This window comes from Corvus cornix, chromosome 3, assembly GCF_000738735.6.
Source record: "Corvus cornix cornix isolate S_Up_H32 chromosome 3, ASM73873v5, whole genome shotgun sequence".
NCBI lineage: Eukaryota > Metazoa > Chordata > Aves > Passeriformes > Corvidae > Corvus > Corvus cornix.
In genome coordinates this window covers 50,688,318-50,703,362 of record NC_047056.1, presented here as the reverse complement: position 1 = coordinate 50,703,362, position 15,045 = coordinate 50,688,318, and the positions used below count along the sequence as shown (strand labels likewise).

The 15,045-nt window shown below is 43.4% G+C and overlaps 1 protein-coding gene across 2 annotated transcripts; it reads right to left on the bottom strand.

Annotated features, from left to right (window-relative positions):
• Positions 1-6,836: 6,836 nt before the first annotated feature.
• SMIM28 (small integral membrane protein 28) lies at positions 6,837-15,045 on the bottom strand. Of its 2 annotated transcripts, XM_039569898.1 has the most exons (3): positions 14,586-14,670; positions 9,839-9,926; positions 6,837-8,234 (listed from the first exon to the last, which is right to left on the bottom strand). In XM_039569898.1, the coding sequence occupies exons 2-3, from the start codon at positions 9,914-9,916 to the stop codon at positions 7,836-7,838; spliced, it is 477 nt and encodes a 158-aa protein (XP_039425832.1). In that variant the 5' UTR covers positions 9,917-9,926; positions 14,586-14,670; the 3' UTR covers positions 6,837-7,835. The 2 variants fall into 2 exon arrangements, with proteins under 2 accessions (XP_039425832.1, XP_039425831.1); XM_039569897.1 differs by lacking the exon at positions 9,839-9,926 and having other exon boundaries at positions 14,586-15,045.

The window sequence follows — 15,045 nt, the reverse complement described above, 5'->3', positions numbered from 1 at the left end:
TTAACTAAGGTAACTGGAGAGCAGTTTAGAATGATGAGCCCAGTGGCTGAGTATCAGGCTCTACCCAGGCAAAGGGTAAACAAGAGATTGTGCTGAAGAACAGCGTAACTCATTTCAGAACACAGCAGATCTCTTAAGGTTTCTTAAGGCAAAATATACCAGCTTGATATGACAATGTCTGAGTTTTCAAGCATATCCATACAATTCCGCTGAAGTTAGTGGAATATACAAACACCAGAGGCAGAAGTGGTTTATCTTTGAACCTCAAACCTTTGCACCTTTGTCATCAGTTATGTTGTTTGGGGCTCTTGTATTTTTCCAGCTTTCCTTGGAAATAACTGCATGTACCAAATATTAAGAAGATAAAGAAAATGCAAGGAGGCAGTAGAATATGGTACTTTCAAACACATGAGCAAATACTGGGAACGGTTCCCAGATCAGATCTGAAAAGAAAAATGGTTGATTGAATTTGGAGTTTTCCAAAACATCTGCTGCTTCAGTTTGACAACCCAAATGAAGCATTAGAAAAAGAATGATCTCAAATTTGTAGTTCAAGAAAATAGCCCCTTTCCTGAATTAAAAAAGGCATATTCTTTTCTTGTTGTAAGAGAAACATATGAATAGGAGCATCAGTTTTGATGTGAACTATTTGGTTACTGTGATTGTGTCACTGTTGACATAACACAAAATTTAACCACCTTGCAGCTCTAAAGTGGCCTTTCTTCTGCTGTACAGTGATGATTTTTTCTTTCTGTTGTTTTTGTTGGTTTTTTTTAAGGAATATGCTAAGTTCATAAAGTAGGACTGGCTAGTGTTGACGCCTCTTGACAGTTGTTGAAATCACCAAGTGCAAGTCAGGACAGCGTTTGGGTTTGTAAGTTACACCAAGACCGCACAAGCTGCTACAACAGTTTCTTCCTTGCAGGTGTCAGCTATTCCATGACACTGCATTTGTCTGTGGCTTGCCAACATAACTTTTGAGGCTGTCAGGATCTGTAGTAACCACCTTCTGTAACAAGAGCATCTATTAACATAGGGAAAATGCTACCCTGTAAGAAAGAGTTAAAGATAACATACATCATTGTCTGAAAGTATGCATATGCAAACCCTCTGAACCACTGCCACCAACACACTTGAATTAGCCTCACCTTGCCCTAGTGATGTGGGGGAAAGGATTATAATGCCATTTTGAAATACAGACTATGGATGCTAAAAAAGCTAGCAGAGAAATTTTCCTGCTTGCCTCCTGTGAAAGTCTTCGTTCTCACGCAAACTAGCTGAGAAATGGTTTGCTATTTTGTAAACCAAGACTTTATCTCACAGGTGCAAACTTGTTTTGCATGGCCTTGTTATGGTACACTGAAGAAAATATTTTGAAATAGGTGTTATACTGTTCAGCCAATCACTCTGGGAGGTGGATGGTCAAGCACCCAATGTTGTTATGCCACTCTTGTGAATCAAGTTATATAAATGCAGTGGTAATTAATTAAATAATTCCATTCTATCCTGGACCTGAATTCCGTGTCGTTCTTCGTGCTGTCCCTGCGGACAACAGCAACATCTGGTGACCCCGCGACGTGTACTGCAACCGCGGCCCCTAAGAAGGTACGTGCCAGACCGCGACCGGCCCCCCTCTGGGGCTGCACGAAACTATAGACTGAGACATGGAGCATAAATCCTTCAAAGAAAGCAAGGTATTTTCTGCCTTCAAGTCTGTGATACAGATCGCAGGAGTTAATATAAGCGAGGAGGAGCTCACTGCGTTATCTACCTGGTCCATCGGACATGGATATTTTGCAGACTTTGATAATGTTTTGAACCCAGACACCTGGAGGGGACTGGGGGATGCCCTAATCCATGAATTTTCAGCTGGCGACGCAGGGGTAGCTGATTTGATACGTACCTGGGGGACTTTACACGAAGCAATGGAAAAATGGACAAAAAGCAGAGACAGAAAAGTCAACCCAGGATCAGATGAATCTGAGTCTGGGGGCTTCCCTAGCTCAGATGGGGATGGTGAATTCTCTGAGGGTGGCGGGACCCCGAGTAGCACGGGAAGTTCGGTTGTCCAGCTCCCGATACCTTCTCGGGAGAAGACGAAAGGTGCGTACCCCTGCCCCCTGAAATATATGCATCCCTCACTGGTAGGAGGATCGGGGCACCCCCCCGTCTTTAGCCCCTGCTTCAGTTACCGCAGTGGGATCTGCCCTCCCTGGGACCCCGAGTAGTGTGGGAAGTTCGGTCATCCGGCTCCCGATACCCTCCCGCAGGAAGACAAAGGGTGTGTACCCCTGTCCCCGGAAATATATCCATCCCTCACCCGTAGGAGGATCGGGGTGCCCCCTCTCTTTAGCCCCTGCTTCAGTTGCCACGGTGGGATCTGCCCTCCCTGCGGCCCTGCCGTTGCCAATCCGTGGAAGCGGCGGTGGGGTCATGGTGACTGCCGCCTCGGCACCACTGCCTATGATGGCGCAACCGGCCACGCTGGGCACCACAAGCGGCTCCCTGCGCCATCAGCCCTGTACCTGGGCTCAGTGCAGCACCCTTGGTCACCCGCACCCACGTGTTCGGTGTCCTCTTGTCCCACTCCGAGCCCTGTAGCCCTTGGTTATCATACACATGTCCCAACAGTTGGGGATTTTTCGGCTCAGGGGAGGAAGCAGCAGTGGCCATGCTCCCCAATATCTGACTCTCTCGGGGAACAAATCTTGGCAGATTTGCACGAGATAAAACAACAGCTCAGACTACTGTCAATCTATCTACCATGTCAATGGTCAATCCCTGATATGCCCGGGAAAAAATGGGCTGAGGGGCACACAGGGGAATTGCGCCCAGATACAAATGTTTCCCCAGGCTCCTCTGACACAGGCCTACTCAGCCGGCTTTCAGCCAGCACCCGGGGATCAGCCGGGGTGGATGTGTACACCGCAGTAACAGTTGTCTTAGACTCCAGTCGTGTTTATAAGGTTCCCTTTGATGCTTATGGACCCCTAGGTCAAGGCTTCAGTGCACTGCTTGTGGGTAGATCTAGTGTTACCGTTCAGGGGATCTTTGTACACCCAGGAGTTATTGATGCTGATTTTACAGGCCAGATTTGTGCTATGGTTTCCACATCCACCCCCCCTGTTACTATTCCTGAAAAGACTAGAATTGCTCAACTTGTCCCTTTTAAGTCTTGTGTTCCTAGGGCAGAACAACGAAGTCGTGGAGATGGTAGCTTTGGCTCTACGGGACTTCCGCAGGTCTTCTGGACTGCAGACATCTCCAGCCAAAAGCCTCAGATGACGTGTACCCTAATCCTGCCAAATGCCCATCCACCCCAGATCCATCTCCGAGGTTTGATCGACACAGGCGCTGATGTGACAATTATCTCCTTCTCTGCATGGCCTCTCACGTGGCCTCTGGCCCCTGTGGGGTCAGCCATCGCAGGGTTGGGAGGAACCACACAGAGCTATTTAAGCGAGCAACTTGTGCTGGTGAAAAATGCAGAGGGGCAAACAGCTACAGTTCGGCCCTATGTCACTACAGCTCCGCTTAACCTCTGGGGGCAGGATGTGTTGGCTGCTTGGGGGGTACGGATTGGGACAAATTTTTGATGGGGGCTACTGTACTGAAGGGCGCAGTATATCCTACGCTGCCTTTGTGGTGGCTAGTACACAAGTCTATCTGGATTCATCAGTGGCCCCTACCAAAAGAGAAATTAGTTGCCCTTCGCCAGTTAGTCCAGGAACAATTACAACAGGGGCATCTTGAGCCTTCTACTAGTCCCTGGAACACTCCTGTTTTGTAATCAAGAAAAAATCAGGGAAATGGAGATTGTTACAGGATCTCCGAGAAGTCAATGAAGTGATGGAAAGTATGGGGGCATTGCAGGCTGGTATGCCCTTACCCACCATGATCCCAACAGGGTGGGAAATCTTGATCATTGATTTGAAGGATTGTTTTTTCACTATTCCTTTACATCCTAATGATAAGCCAAAATTTGCTTTTACTGTGCCTGCAGTTAACAATGCCTGCGGTTACCTGCGCAGAGGTATCAATGGAAGGTTCTACCTCAGGGCATGAAGAACAGCCCAACTATTTGCCAATGGTATGTCGCTCAAGCTTTGTCCGGAGTCCGTGAGCAGTTTCCTGGGGCATACTGCTACCAGTACATGAATGGTATCCTGGTGGCAGCATCCACCCAGGACGAGATGCTGAGGATTCAGCCTCGGCTGTTTGCTGCTCTGCATTCTTATGGATTGCAGGTGGCTCTGGAGAAAGTTCAACGGCAACCTCCTTGGAAATACTTAGGAGTCAAAATTCTGGATCAGACCATACAACATCAGGAGGTGCAATTCTCAGATTCTATTAAGACTTTGAATGATGCTCAGAAATTGCTGGGTATCATTAATTGGTCATGTCCTTATTTAGGGCTAACCATGGCCCAGCTTGCCCTGCTTTTTAATATTTTAAAGGGGGACCCTGAGTTGAATTCACCTCTAAAATTGACTCCTGAAGCGCGACGAGCGCTGGAGGAGGTGCAACAGGCTGTTTCTGCTCATCAGGTTCATTGAGTGGATCCCTCCATTGATATCACCGTTTTCATTACCACTCCAGATCTTCATCCCACAGGTATCATTGGCCAATGGAATAAAGAGTGGCCCGACCCTTTACATATCCTAGAATGGGTCTTCTTGCCACATCAGCCAAAAGAGACAGCACCACATTGTTTGAATTGATCACTTGTTTGATAATCAAATGCCGCCAACGGTGTCCGCAATTAATGGCAGCGGATCCTGCAACAATTGTTCTTCCGATACAGCAGGAACACTTTGAGTGGAGCCTTACTAACAGTGCTCCTTTGCAAAGTGTGCTGCAAAACTTTTCGGGACAGATTGCTCAGCATCCGCCCAGCCATAAAATACTGTGAATGGCAAAATTGACCAGCTTCACCTTACAACCAAAAAATAGTCGGGTGCCAGTGAAAGGGCCCACCGTCTTCACCAATGGGTCTGGGAAAACTGGGAGACCTGTAGTTAGCCGGAGGGAAGAATCTGAGTGGCAGGTGCTGGAAGGTCATGAGTCAGGCTCAGCCCAGCTGGTTGAACTGAGGGCTGTTGCCATGGCTTTTCAGCAGTTTTCTCAGGTTCCTTTGAATTTGGTCACTGACTCTGCTTATGTAGCAGACATAACTCAGTGCTTAGATTGCTCACTTTTGAAGGAAGTGAATAATGCAGCTCTGTTTTCACTATTGAAGGCCTTGTGGAGTGCAATTCAAGCTCGAGTGCATCCATATTACATTTTGCATATTCAAAGCCACACTAATTTGCCAGGTTTCACAACAGAAGGCAATGCCAGGGCTGACAGGTTAGCTAACCCTGCCTGAGTAGCGCCTCAGCCTGACAAAATTGCACAAGCTAAAGCATTGCACAATTTCTTCCATCAAAGTGCGCATACCCTGCAGAAACAGTTTCATTTGACGCCAGCTGAGGCTCGGGACATTGTCAGTGCTTGTGCTGACAGTCACGGGCTCGCTGCACCTCCGCCATCAGGGGTAAACCCTAGAGGCCTACAGGCCTTGCAGCTTTGGCTGTTCGGATGTAACACACATTCCTGAATTTGGCAGATTTAAGCATGTGCATGTGTCTATTGACATATTCTCCTCAGCTATGTGGGCATCTGCTCATACTGGGGAGAAAGGCCGTGATGTTATCGCCCATAGGAAACTCACTTTCGTGATTTTGGGCGTGCCTTCTTCTGTGAAAACCGATAATGGCCCTGCCTATGTCTATCAGAAGACACGGAAGTTTCTGCACCTGTGGGATGTAGATCATACCTTGGTTATTCCTTATTCTCCTACTGGCCAAGCCATTGTTGAACACGCTCATGGTACCTTGAAGTGTGTTCTGGAGAAACAAGAAGGGGGAATGCATGGAGAAACCCCACAGAGCCGACTAGAAAAAGCTTTATATGCAATTAATCATCTTACAGTGCCACTAAATTCAAACAATCCTGTTATTTTGAATCATTTTCTCTCATTGCAGTCTGCAGGCGAGACGCACCTGCCTCGAGCGAAAGTCTGGGTACGGGACCTCCTCACTGAGAAGTGGGAAGGCCCGCATGAGCTTATTGCTTGGGGTCGTGGGTATGCTTGCGTTTCCACAGATACTGGGGTGCGATGGCTACCTGCAAGATGTGTTCACCCTGACCTGCAGCACCAGAGGCAGAACAGGCAACCTCCAAGGCAACCTTCAAATGATGACCAGAATGCAGATCATTCATCGAATGATCCCTCTGATGGTGACCAAGATGTTGACCATCAGCCTGATCCTTCTACAAGCAGAGACCGAATTTCAGAGAGTGAATTTCAAGTTTCTTATGTTATGGAGTCAGAATGTTATGCAGAATGTTAGAGCCCTTAAAGCTATTCAGAATTAATGACTGGACCTATAGCTGGATTCGCTAGAGGTATCTCCCCTGGCGTTGCTGGAGAATCTCTCTGCCTACTCTAAGTTAGTATCTGATTTGGGTTTAGTTTGGTAACAGCCACTACCAAATGGATCCTTATGCTGCGTTTGTTCTCCTTGCTGCAAGGGATCCCGCAGAGGATTACAAACGCTACTGTTTTGGTCTTTAAAACAAGAAGGGGGAATTATGGATGCTAAAAAAGCTAGCAGAGAAATTTTCCTGCTTGCCTCCTGTGAAAGTCTTCGTTCTCACGCAAACTAGCTGAGAAATGGTTTGCTATTTTGTAAACCAAGACTTTATCTCACAGGTGCAAACTTGTTTTGCATGGCCTTGTTATGGTACACTGAAGAAAATATTTTGAAATAGGTGTATACTGTTCAGCCAATCACTCTGGGAGGTGGATGGTCAAGCACCCAATGTTGTTATGCCACTCTTGTGAATCAAGTTATATAAATGCAGTGGTAATTAATTAAATAATTCCATTCTATCCTGGACCTGAATTCCGTGTCGTTCTTCGTGCTGTCCCTGCGGACAACAGCAACAACAGACAAGATTTTTTTTTTGGTGCACTAGATTTTATTAATTTTTCCCCAAGTTGTTTACACACTGCACCAAGTAAGTTGCATGATTTATTATTATTTTAGACTTGGAAAAGAAGTCAAGCGAGTAGTCTGGAATGTTGGGACCTTGCAGACTTGGCAAGCAGCTTGCAGCAATAGTGTGAGTGTGCTCTTGTATGGAGTCTTCCTCACCCAGAATAAACAGATCTTCTCTGGTTGTCCTCATGTTCAATCATGAGAAAAGACAACCTTTATTCATAGTGCACATTTGAACCTTTGGGGACAGTTACTGGAAATTTTGTAGAGGTTATATGTTTACTTGCTTTCCTGAGAGCTGATTGATCATTCCAGAGCACTGCAGAATGATGTGATGTTAACACACACAGGCTGAGTGACTCAGCTTGTCAAAAACTCGTTTGAAAATAAATGCATGAAGTAGAAAAAAAACCAAACTGAAATAGGTATGTGCTAAAAGCCCTTTTTGTGACTGCTGAATCTATAGTGTTATTGCCATTTCCTTGTAGCTGAGGGATTACAGAGGAAGAGCTTCCCAGCTTTCCATAAGTTTAAACCTTGCATGACATGTTTGTTAACTCGAATCCCTGTCTTACTAGTCTGGATTGGATTTGGTGCTACACCGTGTGTACACTTTTCAAGAATGGAAGGTAGAGAATCCTATGATGAGGTGAAGAGACTCATTCCTTGTCTCTTCAAGTTTCTTCCTTCATAAATGTGCCTCATTTGGAATCTTTTCCCAAATTTTAAAGGCCATAGCAGTTCTACCTTTGTGCTTCACGCTTCAGCTAAGGTGCTTCCATAGGAAGTTTATTTGGTGCTGCTGGCCTGCAGCGTGCTCTCTTCATAAGGAGGCACTGGGTCTGGAGAAAGCTCAATGTGAGCCTCTCCCATGGAAGTCTTCATGGTGGCTTCCTCATATGATGGAGGCAAACACACAGAGAGGAATGTGGCATCAGGGAGCAGCGTGGAGTAGTGGAAACTCTGTTCACTGCTCCAGGGCAGCGCAGAAAGGAAATGGGACACATCGTGCTCAGGCAGGGCCTCAGGAAGGTCAATGCTGAAGATCTGCCCCTGCTGAGTGCGGCGCTGGCAGCGGCGGTACAGGAAGAGTAGCAGGAATGCCAGGAAGAGCATCATGGTGGCAGGCAATATGATACACAGGAATGGTTCTATGTCGTCTTTGGTTGAACTTGTCTGTTGTCTGCTCTGTAACCAAAGCAAATAGGAAGTGTGTTGGATTCCTGGAGATCTCTTAATCAGAGAGCAAAAACACATTCCCCATCTCCGCCTCATGACATAGCAGCTGCTTTTCCAAATATCTTTCTCTTTGCACTAATATCATTCAAGTAATATGTTGTGCAGTCTCATGAATTCTATTTCCTGGCCAATTAAAGCAAATCACACCCAGAGACAAAAAACCCCAGAGAAGTTGCAAAGAGTATTGGGTTTTCAGAAAACCGTATCTCCAATGGGGGGAAAAACCCAACAACCTGGAAGTATATGTAATTTTGCATGACATTTTATTACTCTTGGATTATAGTGGGACCAGTTGGCTTTGCAGGAGATCAGTCAAGCCTTTAAAATTTGGGAGAACACTGAATTGCAGATGAATAAGGCTGGTGATCCACCATCTAGTGTTGTTTCTTTGTATTTGGAAAATTGTTTAAAGAACAGCTATTACAACAACTAGCCCTTTCAAACAGGGCCTGTTGCCTACAATACCTGCTCTTTGTGTTGTTCTAACCTCACAGGCCAGTTCCAAATAAAACACAGTGTCAGGACAGCTTGGAGTGGGGCTCTTGAGCTTGTTCTGCCAGTGATCCAAGATTCTTATTTCCCTACTTAAAACTATGGAAAAAAGAACTTCTGGTGTAAGAGAAGTAACAGTTGGGACTGGTGTGTCATCTTTGTTTTCTCCAAAATGTAGCACAAAAGACCTCTGTCCCACAGCTTTTGAATTGTGATGTAATGTTAACTGGAGTCATAAGCTATGAGAAGAACAAACAAAGCCATTTGTGCTCTTCTGTTGTATTAGCTTTAAAATTTAGTATATCCTGTTTCCAGTCTGGCTCCATCTTCTAATAATTGGATCTCATTCAGAGTCTAGTCTAGGGAGGGAGGAAAACACAGACCCTATACTGCTGTTTATTATCAACTCATTCCCTTTGTAAGTTTTTAAGAAATGCTATCAGATGGCTTTTTCACATTTGTATGGTGAGACTAAACAATGGATCAGATTTCCTTTACTTTGAGTGAAGCTGCCTATTCAAGCTGGGAGAACTCGAGTGATTCTTTCCTCAAAGCGTTTGGAAGCAGGGATGCAAACTGGCCGTTTGCAGCAATGGCTTTGTGGAAAGGACAGTAACTCAGTGTCTCCTTCTTAGTCTACAAAAACTTTCTATGCTCATTCTTCCGGGAATCACAGCCATTCTTCTAGCTACAAAATCACACTGTAACTTACATTCAACTGATTATCTACCAGGCATTTGTAACCTCTTTGCTTTGTCATCATATTATGAAATTATTATTATGTGGTGATGCCTAAGAAAAACAATGTAACTAGTCTTTGACTCCTAACAAATAATGCAGGGGAAATTTCTACTTTTTTTATTTTTTCCCTAAGGTATTGTGGGTCGGAAGCTAAATGCATGAAAATAATTTTAAAATACACTGAAACCTTTGCAGATTAGCTATTAAGCTATTCTTCCCCAACTATCTTTTACCCAAAAAAAAGCATATTAAAGAAGTATTTAATATTTACTGATAGTTTTCAATTAAAGAACTTCTGACTGTACAAGCTGTTGTCTTACCTGGCCATTCAACGAGTGACAGGAAATAGCAGAATTGGAAGAAATTGTTCCAGCTGTTCTTCCATCTAGTGCAGACATTAAATAATCCCTTTAAAATGAGTGGATTTTTTAAAAAGTTTGTTAATGCTTTTTTAGTGTGTCTTATGAGGTGCATAAAACACGTCAAGGGAAAATGAGAAAAAAGCATTCAGTATTATGTTTGTGCACTACGTATGTGGAGACTCACTGGTATGTTACCGATAGTCTTACAGTAAATATTTAGAAGAGCTGATCTTATACTGGACAGCATTATTCACAATCAGTGAAGAGCTTGTTTTTAAAATCCAAGTCCAGGTTTTGGGTTTAATTTGTAGGGAGCAGGCTTTCACCAGGGTTAAGTGTTGGTCTTAGGATCTGTAAGTTGTACAGTATTCTGGTGGTTTGTGAGGACAGAGATTGCCAGTGTTTCCTACATGAGACTAGTCAAAGGTATATAAAGCCCCGATTATAATTTAAGTTCAGTGCAGCTTCCCTATAAATTTCACTGAAACAATATTCGGGTGTAAATAATGGCCAAGGACAGTGTATCCTTTGTGTGCTGGTGGAAGCACAGACAAGAGTTAGAGCTGTAAGACATGGCCTGATACAAATACTGGACTTCAGAAAAAGGCTAAGCATGATAGAAGAAATTACAAATTATCTTGGATCTCAGGGAAATACTTTGCTCCAAAGCCTTGCAATGAAATACCCATCAAGAAAAAGGTGCAAAATATATTATTGGTGGAGGGGACAGTTTGCATCTAATGGTAAAAACTGGAAGCAGTGAAACTACAGGTAGTATGAGCTAGCTCAGATGGCCACAGTCTGTGAAGTAGCTACAAAAGGACACCTTAGGGTGTCAGTGGGTTACTGGCCTGAAAACTCTTATTTAAAGGCCCTCCAAGAGTAACCTGTAGCATTGCTTCTAAAGTTGCAAAATCAAGCTCTCAAGGCTGAATAAATGACAGCATTTCTGAAATCTGTGATTCCTTAATTTGCTCTGCAACACATATAATTTTTAATTACATTATTGTGCACAAAGTGCCTCGTCGGGGTTGTGATAGATTGCTTAGGGAAGAAGATGAACACCACAATACCACAAGGTACTGTGTTGCAGGATGTGTAGAGTATGTAGTGACTGAGTCAGAAGACTGTGGGAAGAGAGAGGACTGCCTGCTAGTGTGGGATAGCAAATATTCTCCTGGGGAGCTGTATTTCTGTCTCTGCTACTAAATGCTCTACAGAAGGGGCAAGACAGATCAGTGGAGGTGTTTCTTGTGGGTTGCTCGTTGGTTATACTTCATTTGAGTGCCTGGCTTGAGATCCTTGGGTATGGTCTGCAGAAATTCTGCATCTGTATTGCTGTCTCTGAAGGTGAAAAGGCAGTGCCCTGAACCTGCAAGTACTTTATTGCACTGAGGGATTTGGGCAAAAACGACATAGGTTATTACAAAGCAGCCCTTGTTCTTTTGCACTCCCTAAAGTGGTCAGGTGGTTGGACTAGATATTCATTGCAGGCACCTTCCAACTGAACGACTCCTGTTTTATCCTATTCTATTTCAAAATAACCACACAAGTGCCTGGTGGCTATCTATTCAGTAATGTGTGCAAAAGAAGACATAATACATTTGTTGTTTGAAGGAGATGCAGTGAAAGATGCTGGGAAAGGTGAGGGAAGTAGCACACTGAATGGCCAGTAATTAAGTGAATACCGTGCCCTGTATAGTTGTGAAAGAGCAGTAAGTGTGTTTTACTATGATCTGAAAAATAGTACTATGTAAAGCAGATAGGATTAAGAATTAGGCAATATTATAGAATTATAAAATATGCTGAGTTAGAGGGGACCCATCAGGATCATTGAGCCCAACTCCTGACCCTGTGCAGGACACCCCAAGAGACACACTAGGTGTCTGAGAGCATTTTCCAAATGATTTTTGAACTCTGTCAGGCTTGGTGCTGTGACCATTTTCCTGGGGAGCCTGTTCCAGTGCCCAATCACCCTCTGAGTGCAAAATTTTTCCTCATATCTAACCTAAACCTCCCCTGACTCAGCTTCATGCTTTTCTGTATGCTAACAGGTGACAATAAAGATCAGTTTTGCTCAGTCTGTGTTTCAGAGTGTTCATAGCTTTTTAAATACAGCTAATGTTAAGACTTTCCTATCTGGGTGAAATAATTTGTAGGCTACCTAGTGTATTATTTGAGTTGAAATAATCTTTCATAAGTTAATACTGCCCCACAGATGCCCTGAACCTGAACAGGGAATTATATATCCATTTTGATGCTGCCTCCTGCCAAACATTACGTGGACTGATTTTACTTGGAGATGTAGTTCCAAAAGCTTATGGACTTCTTGTACATTTATCCATATACATATATCAAATGTATTAGGAGACAATTGATCAATATTAGTTCCTCTTTTTCTATTGTGGCTTTGTGCCCATTTCTGCAATGACTGCCTAAAGGGCTACTGAAGAATGTTGCAAAATTTTGACATAAAGACTAGAAAATCTAACAGGCATTAAAAAATTATACTAAAAATAGGAATAATTTTAATGCAATGTATCAAAGGCCACTTAAAAAACCCCCTTATTCTGAAATTCTAAACTAAAAACTGAAATTCTACACTGACCTAGAACTAACTTCTGAAGCTGTGGCTCTAAAACTAGTAACCACTGTGTATAGGTATCAGGAATAGCTGCCAGAACTGCAAAATAAAATGATCTAGAAATCAAACTGAATCTTCATTAATTGAAAGTAAAATGACTGCAGAACATATTTAAGGTAAAATCCTCTAGTCTTTTACATTTGAAAGTTTCCACACCAGGCATATGAAGTGACTGATGGAATTATTAATTGACTGGTTTTGTTTGATGCTGCTTCACTGGAGATCAGCATGCTCTGCCTGTGTCATCACAAGCATCTATTGTCAGGTTTGTAAGTGACAAAAATAAGGATCCGACTTCCAGCATGAAATAAGTTACATAAATATGGGAAAATATCCTTTATAAAACAGAGAAAGTCAGAAAGTAGCATGGGAGTAAAAGGGATCATATTTCTAAAAAGTCCTCTGTTTTCCCAGAATTGATTCTTAGTAGGACAGTTTGGACATTGTAGGCTCATGTTTACTCTCCTCCTTTCCTTTATATATTTGTAGGGACTGAAGCAGAGGGTCAGTTTCCCCCAACCACTGAGCACATACTCGAAGCAGTAAAGCCTTTCATTAGTAATCTGCCTGCCTATGTTTTTTTAACATGCTGAGCATGTACAGTTGCCAGCTTACAGATTATGTGACCCATATCAGTTAAGATGAGCTTTTACTCATGCCTGTTGGTAAAAGAATGAAATGCAGAGCGTGGCTGAGTTGTGTGGTATGTCTGTGATGAGTAATGGAATGGGCTTGGAGCTGAACTATGTGTCTAGATGAAAGAGGGGTAGTACCTGCCTTGGGAGGGTAAAACATGAGTTTAAGGAAAGCTTTTGTGTAAGGGTAGAAAAATGAAAGTTTATTTTGCTTATTGAAATTCCCACTGAAGTGACTGAGTTGTGCTAAGATTTATTGTGTTGTTAATGATTTGCTAGAGTAATAGGAACTCCATTAAAATTATTTTGTTAATATAGCCCATATTTATACTAATATCTTTTGAAGTTGAATCAGGAAGCTGATACTTCTGAAATGTTTTAAGCGGATTGGGAACAAAGTTTGCTTTGAAGTCATTAGGGTGTGGTCCACCCATAGGTGCTTTTCCAAACTCTATCCTGCTTCTTGAAGCTGATTCATTATTGCTTGTAAAAAGCAAAAACATGTAACTCTGGCAAATAGAAAAATATTTTTATGTGTTTTTGTATACATTAGTAATGACACAAGTTTAGAAGTGAGCCTGGATTTACACAGAATTTTCAAATATTTGTTGAAATGTGACTCTAGTGATGCTGTTTGTTTCTCATTGTCAGATAAAACCAGTCTTGAGGTGTGAAGACATTGCCATTGCTATTCTAACTCTGACAATGTTACTGGTGAGGTAGACTTTGTTAAAATTGTGGAGGCATTTAAATACTGCTTTTTTTCCTGTTCTGACACCCACCCACACTCCTACCCCCTTTTATTTTGCAACAGTACACTTTATCAGCTGAGTAGTGCGGCCAGTTCATTTGCTAATGCATCTTACTTCGGACACTTACCTAGAAGTACGTGCACCTTAAATTATTATTTTTGATCAGAGAAACACTTCTGCTGTATCCCAGACAAAGCCAGAAAGCAGGCTGTGTTTTCATCTCTGGGGGCTACTTCCCTTCCCCCACTCGGCTGCGTGTGATCCTCTCTCGCAGAAGTAATCAGTGCACAGCTTAGGGAACAAGAGTTCATTGCTGCCTGCTACTGACTTGTAACATCTGCAGAAAGGCTTCACGGGACCAGATCCAAGGCGTAAACACGCGTTTAACAGAAAGGAAATCGAGGATGTGTTATGCTTAAAAGAAGTAATTAAACTTCCTTACCTGCCACCCCAGCAAAATTATTCCATCTAATGTTTTTCTTTGCCACAAATGTGTTTAAAAAGACTTAACAGCAATAAAGAAATGCTCTGACTCTATGTAATTGAGCAGTACTGCTTTGATACATCCCAATACCCAGGTATTTACTCTGCACTGTACACTGAGGCATTACACAGACATACACACACATGCAAAGTCAAAGGAATGCCACAGAGATGAGCGGGGGGGTACAGACCTGAAGCTCTGTTTCCAGAAGTGGCCCACCTGGTTCACTGTTTAGCCAGTCATAGTTTCCCCTGTCAGCATGTCCAAAATTTTTCAAGCTGCTGCCCAAGAGCCTCCTCATGCTTTCATTAACCTGGTCTTCTGTCTTCGTGCCTCCACCTTGCTTCGCTGCTTGCAACTGTGTCTCCGCCTCCCAGCCTTGACCCAGCCGGGCTGCTCGCAGCTAATGATCCCTCTTAAGTGATATCCCCTTTATAGTGGGAAAGAAAAAAAAAAAGACGTTAGACACCCCCTAGTCGTCAAGAAGCCAAGCAAATAGATCTCAGAGCCTCTCTCCAATTCCAACTCAATCTCTCTGGATTTGCTTCGGTGGCCTACATTACCAGCAAAGCTGGCATCAGGTATCTGGGAGCTGGGGCTGATAGCGCTCTGATTGGAGCACTCCCTGCATTAGGATTATTAAAAGGGGA

Bases quoted from the DNA above. Each gene is read 5' to 3' on its own strand.
- SMIM28 (XM_039569897.1), bottom strand. From the start codon at position 14,696: ATGAGGAGGCTCTTGGGCAGCAGCTTGAAAAATTTTGGACATGCTGAC. The intron at 8,235-14,585 runs GTCTGTACCCCC...CTTTGGTTACAG, and splicing joins TTCTGGAAACAGAGCTTCAG to AGCAGACAACAGACAAGTTC.